Here is a 7,749-nt window from a genome sequence, read left to right on the forward strand (position 1 = left end):
GTAACACACATATGGAAAATTGAAAGTTCGATTTTTTTTCAAAGCATAATTGAAGTTTTTAAGATTGTTTATGAGGTGATAAGTTTTGTTTATGAAGTGATTTAAATAAATAAAATAAAGACATTGGAAGAAGAATGTGAAATAAATAGGGATGCATAATGAAAAAAAAAACATTAGTAGGTTGATTTGGTAGCAAACGTTTAAAATGGCGGCCGGATTTAGCACCAACTCCTTTGAAATCACATTTTAAATGCCGACCAATTTAAAACAAGACAAAAGTGCTTGAAATGCTAGCTTTTGGTTACAATAGTACTATAATCTAGAAAAATGAATGAAAAAAAGATAGTAAGGAAAACTAATAAATAACAACAAAAAAAGGAATGTCTTTTCAAAAAGTTTTATTTAATATAAAAATTCTAAACATAAATAATCATATAAAATATATGGAAATACCGTAAAGTATTTAAATAAAAATTATGTTGTTCTAAATTCAGCCATTTTAACTCAAAACAATTATATCATTTTAGATAGGTTCTATTTTATTATCAACAGCATCCAATTGTTCATAAAAATAAATAAATAAATAATAGTAATTAATGACCATAAGACTAGAAAGTCTGATTTAGGGGTAAAATTTTTTATATCACATCATATCATATATAACACTTTTTTTTTTTCATTTTGGGGTCTAAACTTCAATTTGAATCAAAATGAATACTTAACTTCAATTTTGTTTCACTAGAGAATCATCTAATAGATTCTGAACTACTTTTTTATGGTGTAATTAATGTCAAAAACTCTCTATTAGCAGGTGTGATAAAATTATCAGTTGAACATGCATTATGTCATATATATATATATATATATATGATGACTGAGAATTTCTGACATATACATCATCAAAAACAGATCAAAATCTCCCAAGTGATCTCCCAAGTCACCACTTGGCAAAATAAAATTAAAATTAAATAATTATTTTTATTTAAATTGAAGTTTCGACCCAAAAAGAAAAGAAAAAAAAAAAACCCATTGTTTGATGCCATATCAAAAAATTTACCCGATTGATTAGATTACATCCAAGTGGTAAATATTATATGAAAGCATTCAAAACTTTTGATTCAGCTAATAGGATAAATTCCTTTACATATTTTTCTCTTATATTTTCCTTTGCTATCCTCAATCTTTCTCAATTGCTTGAAAGAAGTGAAAACTTTCAGATGTAACTAATAAAGTTAATAGAGAAATTGCAACCAAACATGCAGAAAAGACATACACTGAGAAAGTTGTTGAAAACCAAACTCTTACTCTTGAGACCATTGGATTCTTCTATTATTCATTTTCTCTTTGTATTTACAAAACTTCAACTTGGAGAAACAAGACATTCATTCTCATCTAAACCAACATCACCAACAATAACAACAAATCACTGAACTACGATTTTTGGACCGAAATATTTTGCGCCTACAACGACGAAATCGTCGGGTTTGTCTATCTCTTCAAGCCATGCATGCTCACCTTCTTCACCAGCCATTGATATCTTGTCAACTGACATAGAACAAAACATGATTGCAAAGTTGACAAAAATGGAAGTGAACTTGTCATCTAATCAAATACATGAAAAGAATGTATGAATTCTTTTTTCCAAGAAATCCATTTCTAGTAGCTATTGATACTAGCAGTTGCTTAATAGAGCTCCTACCTATCAAACAGATAAGCCACACATGGATAGAACTTTTCTAAAGATATTTGTATTCATACAAATTTTCATGTTCGGACCAATACATAACTCTTTCAAGTTCATTTTCATAGTACAATGCAACATCAAGATAATCATTAATTTCACTTTGGTGCAATAACAAGATCATTGATAGTACACATGACTAGTTGCAAGCGAACTAAGATTCGACAACTATTAGCTTTATCAAGTATGGATAATTCATTGTAATTGCAAAACCACAGATTAGTTTGATCATTATTTTGATTTTAGCACACTAACCGAACCAAGAATGCTGCTGGATATATGGCAAGTTGTGAGTTGTTAAAGAAAACTAAGATTCAGAAACTATAAACTCGTATAGTACCAGAGAAACTCGAGTATGGGAAGTCCTTGTAATATGTACAATGCCTCCCTTCGGCATCCGAGTAAGGAGGGCCGAGTACATCCAGCACCGCACAAGATGTAATTGCTGTGAAGCAGTGCAAGTTGCCTCCTGCCATCGGATAGAGTACTGACGTTTCACATGGTGCGGAGAAGACAGAGTTCTTCTTCAATTTTGCTAGCTTCACTTTTGGTGGAATTTCACAACCTGATAGGAATAAAGATGTGTAATTGGATGTGTTCTTATATGGTAAAACAAAATTTAATAGAGCTTACTATGTGAGGTAGTCTCAGTCTCGACAGAGTTTTGAGGAACATCAACCCAGTCATAAGATTTTATGTGCATGGAGCCAAAGAGAATCTTGCTGAAAACAGTCATGCCTGGATGATTATGCAGAGGAATGACGGCAGATGGAGGCAAACAAAAGATACCGATCTGCAAGAATGTTACTAGGATGAGCAGAAGTTGATATGTGTATGTATTTTTTATCTTGTAGAACATTTTCAAGAAAAGGCGCGGCCAAGTAATAGCCCAAGGAATTATCCGATACCGAAAATTTATCACACTCGTAAAGATGTAAGTATGCCACAGGTGGAGCTCCTTTGGCATTATCCTTAAGAAAATACGGCAAGGTCTGCGCTAAGCCCACGTCTGCTGGCTTCATGTCATCTGCATAAACAAGAAATGTACATTCGAATGTCAACTCAACAACGATCGACAACAAGAAGACATTATAGTTTTGCCGACAACACTTGACGACATATATAAACAATTGGCCCAATGTGTTTCATCTACCAAAACATGCCTCACATTATTTATATTAAGAATCTCATGGCATTTCGCCCGCTATACACGCAGGAAATGTGTATTTTTTTTGAAAATGTAGAACTGAAAGTTGAATCTTAGAAATTTTTTAAAAAGAACAGCTAGCATATGCAAGCACAAGACTCTCACAAAAAAGAACCATGGCTTCTATGAAAGATAAACTAGTATACTATCCATACTAAATGTAATACAAACACACTGATAAAACACCTAATTGATCTACAAACTCATATAATGAACTATTCACATTATACAGTCAAGTAGATATATTCATGAGCATCAAGAATAATACACAACTGAAACATGCTTTTGACAATCGTAATAGAATAACATGATGTGTCACAGTAAAAGTGTAACAATTATTCAACAAGATTCATTGTCACGATCTACTTATTTATGAGTTTTGATAAAAATATTTGTTCCTGTATTTTAATAACATAGAGAATCATAGCAAACTCAAAGCTTCCAAATCAGAAGCAATTCAAAATCAATAGAAGTTTTCAGAAATATGAATGTAAACAATCCTGGATAGATATCAATACTGATTTCTAATCAAAATCACTTCTTTATAATCAGACCGCCACCACCACCACCACCAGCAGCAGAAAAGAATCAAATTCAAAAAACCAATGGCATTCCACAGGAAACTGAAAGAAAGATCAAAACTTTAGCATCTAAAACCAATAAAACCAACTCACCAAGGACGGCTTTGAGCTGCCCAACGTCCTCCGGAGACGGCACAACTCCTGCAGCGCAACCAAAGAACACCTCCCTGCAAGTTTCAAACAGCCTCTGTACAGCAGGAGGCGGCGCCCCCGCCTCCTTCTTCCGGCGGCGGCCCTTCCTAGAAGACGACCGTGGCATCTCAACCGCCACCTTCCCACCCTCAATCCTCATAAAAAACTCAACTTTCTGCAAAACTAAAAATGTTAAGAACCCAAAAACCCCAAAGGTGAGACCTTTGAGGGAGAAACAATGAAGTGGATAGGTGGCATAGCATCTAAGGACATAGAAAGGAATATTGGAGCTGGTTAGGCTATGAAAGGGATGGCATTTGGTGAAAGATGAACTGTGGAAAGCGAAAGGCAGGAGAGTATAAGAAGGAGAGGGAGGGGAGGGAAGGGGAGGAGGAGGAGGAGGGGATTTGGGGAGATACTATACCATTAGTTTTTGGTGAAAAAGAAAAAACCAGGGGCTTTGGTCATTAGATTTGGACACAATACTGCTTTTCTTCCTGTGGGCTGCTTCAATACTGCTCTCCCATCTTCTCTCTCTCTCTCTCTTTCTCTTTCAGTCTTTCAGTCTTTCTTAAGAAATGGTAATATATTTTGGGATTGTTTTGTCTGTATTTAAATAAATAAATATATATATATATAGTGAATATTTATAGTTATTAATTTGGATATTTTTGTGATTTGGATTGAAAGGGAAATATGGATAATGGTTAACAAAAGGGTGTCCTGTTTGGAAGGAAAATTTTTTTCTTAGTCATATGTTATGCCGCTGTCTCTCTCACAAATATTTATATATATATATATAGATAAATAATACCGATATGTAGAAATATGTATTTTTTTTAATATTTTATTATACAAGTATTTTTATTTTAAATATGAACATTATATGCATGAGTGATAACTTAAAAGAAGAGATGAAGAAAACTACACACTTTATTCATAATCATTGAAGCCTTTATAAAGGCAAAATTCTAAAAAGATAATCTCTACTAATTTGAGTTTTAATCAACACACAACTAACTTAAATATTTAAATCAAAAGATATCCTAACTAAACTAAAATAAACATCATTATCTTAACACTTCTCCCTTAAACTTATGTTTATCTCATAAGTTTAAAGTTATCTTCCTTGCATGAATGCTTTTCATTTTTGAATTGAAGTTCTTCAATAATATTTCTCAACCACTCTACTTGAGAGGCACGCAGTCATTCTGCTACAAATTTCAAAGCCCTCAGTTGTGAAAGAGTAACAATATGTTGCTTCTTTGATGATCATGAGATAGCTCCAAAACCCATCATAAATACATAACCGAATGTGCTTTTCCGATCATCTAAAATCTCCTGCATGAAATCACTATCTCAGAAAATCCAATTAGTTCCGATATCTCTCCTTTCTTGTACAATATTCCATAACGTTGTTCCTTGTAAGTATCGCAAAATTCGTTTTGCGGCCATGAGATGCACCTCTTTTGGATTTTCCATGAATCTACTAATGAGACTTACACCAAACATAATGTCGGGCCTTGTTGCGTTAAATACATCAAACTTCCAACAATTTGCTTGTAAAAGTGTTGTTAACCATGTTTCCTTCTGAATTTTTAACAAGCTTTAAACCCGTCTCAACAGGAGTACAAACCGGATTACAATCTTGCATTCGAAACCTAGTCAGGATATTATGCACATATCTTTTTTGAGAAATAAAAATACCTGAAGAAGATTGGATAACTTCTATACCCAGAAAGTAATGCATTAAACCAAGGTCAGACATATCAAATTCAATCATCATGGAAGTCTTAAACTGCTCAATTATCACTTTGTCGTTGCCGGTGTAGATTAAGTCATCCACATATAAGCATACTATAAGTACCTTTCCTTCAGCTTCAAATTTCATAAAAACTGTATGTTCATAGTGGCACTTCTAAAATCCTTTCTTTAAAAAATAAGCTTCTATGCGACTATACCATGCTCGTGGAGCTTGCTTTAATCCATAGAGAGCTTTTTTCAATTTATACACTTTATGCTCATCCCCTGCTTTAATATAACCCAAAGGTTGATCAACAAATATCTGCTCTTCTAATTCTCCATGTAGAAAGGCCGATTTTACATCTAGCTGAAATATTGACCATGAATTTTGAGCCGCCAATGCAACCACAAGCCTGATAGTGTCAAGCCTTGCAACTGGAGCAAAAACCTCTTTATAATCTATACCAAATTCTTGCTTATAGCCTTTTGCAACCAATCGTGCCTTATACTTGTCAATCTCACCTTTCTCGTTTAATTTTGTTTTGTATACCCACTTTAAACCAATTGTTTTTTGCCCTTTGGGAAGTTCAGTCAATTCCCATGTTTTATTTTTTTCAATGGATGCAATTTCATTATCCATAGCTTTTTTCCACTTTGAATGTTGGATAGCTTCTTCAAAAGATAAAAGGATCACAATCCGAAAAATAAAGCAGAAAGTGAGTAAAGGGTCTTCGATTGGTTGAAATCTATACTTCATAATCGCCATTCAAAGTCGGCCTTTTTCGGACACTGAGTAATAGGGGATTTAGTTGATGTTTCTGCTTTGCTTTGTGAAAAGTTTAGTAGTAATTGAGGCTTCATTAGTTGAAAATTTCTTGATGTTGGACTTGCTCTCCTTCTTCTTCGGCTTCATCACTAATTATAATTGAAGTAAGTGCTGCTCACTCCAATTCCAAGTGCTCTCCTCATCAAAAATAACATCCCTACTCACCACAATTTTTTTTGTTAATGGATCATACAATTTAAAAGCTTTGGATATTTCACTAATTTCAAGAAAAACACACTTTTGCCCTTTATCATCAAGCTTCTTTCTTTTCTCATCTGGAATATGCGCATATGCAATGCAACCAAAAAATTCCGAGTGATCTATTGCTAGTCTTCTTCCACTCCATGCTTCTTTCCGGTGTTTTGTTTTTGAGCATGCAAAAAGTAGGACTTCTATTCAAAATATGAATGCTCCAATTCACCTTCCGCCCAAAAATTCTTCGAATTTCCGCCTTTGTTAACAAAGGTTCACACCATATTGAGGATGGTTCGATTTTTTCTTTCTGATACACCATTCTGTTGTGGGGAATAGGAAGTTGTGAGCTCTCTTCGGATGCCATGATAATTACAAAAACTTTCAAAGTCTTTCGAGCAGTACTCTCCTCCACGATCAGTGCGAATTATTTTAATAAGCTTCCCGGTTTCACTTTGAACATATACCTTGAAGCTCTTAAATGCACTAAAAGCTTCTGATTTTTCCTGTAAAAAATAAACCCAAGTTTTCCGAGAATAATCATCAGTGAAAGTAATAAAATATCTTTTGCCTCCATTAGAAGTAGGATTTATTGGTCCACAAATATCAGAGTGAACAAGTTCTAAAACATCTTTTGCTCTCCAAGACTTTCCTTGAGAGAAAGGAGTACGATATTGTTTGCCAACAACACACTCTTCAAAAACTTGAGAGGGAATAGTGATTTTAGGAAGCCCTATCACCATATCCTTTTCTTGGAGTGTCTTCAATCCACCAAAGCTCAAGTGACCATACCGATAATGCCATAGCCATGAAGGGTCTTTTGTTTTAGCCATCAAACAAGGTTGAGCACATTCAATCTTTATAGGAAACAACCTATTTGAACTCATTGGCACAATTACAATTGCACCTATACAAGGATCATATATTTCACAAGTACCTTTTTGAATAGTAATTGTATATCCCTTTTCTTGCAACTGACCAGCACTTAGTAAGTTACTTTTTCAAAGTCGGGGAACATAAAAACATTAGAAATTTTTTTCTACAAAACCATTCTTGGTTTTTATATTAATATCACCCTTTCCCCATCACATTCACCGTAGAGCAATCTCCAAAGCTAACAGTAGAGTGAAAATCTTCATTTAAGTAAAAAAAGGACTTACTTCCACATATATGGTTGCTACAACGGTGTCCACAAACCAAATATCGACTTGTGAGATTCCTCGACTATCTTGAATTGTTATTAGCAAAGTCTCCGCTTCTTTTATTTTTCAGCAAAATTTGACTTTTCTCCTTTGTCTTTTGTCATTAGGTAGCTTGGTATAACATT

At 34.0% G+C, this 7,749-nt stretch overlaps 1 protein-coding gene across 1 annotated transcript; it reads right to left on the reverse strand.

Annotated features, from left to right (window-relative positions):
* Positions 1-1,303: 1,303 nt before the first annotated feature.
* LOC120260724 (plant cysteine oxidase 2-like) lies at positions 1,304-4,164 on the reverse strand. Its single transcript, XM_039268282.1, has 5 exons — positions 3,623-4,164; positions 2,650-2,768; positions 2,375-2,534; positions 2,082-2,306; positions 1,304-1,545 (listed from the first exon to the last, which is right to left on the reverse strand). Exons 1-5 carry the CDS (start codon positions 3,819-3,821, stop codon positions 1,424-1,426), a joined length of 825 nt encoding a protein of 274 aa, XP_039124216.1. The 5' UTR covers positions 3,822-4,164; the 3' UTR covers positions 1,304-1,423.
* Between the last annotated feature and the right edge of the window lie 3,585 nt (positions 4,165-7,749).

Source organism: Dioscorea cayenensis, chromosome 5 (assembly GCF_009730915.1).
Source record: "Dioscorea cayenensis subsp. rotundata cultivar TDr96_F1 chromosome 5, TDr96_F1_v2_PseudoChromosome.rev07_lg8_w22 25.fasta, whole genome shotgun sequence".
NCBI lineage: Eukaryota > Viridiplantae > Streptophyta > Magnoliopsida > Dioscoreales > Dioscoreaceae > Dioscorea > Dioscorea cayenensis.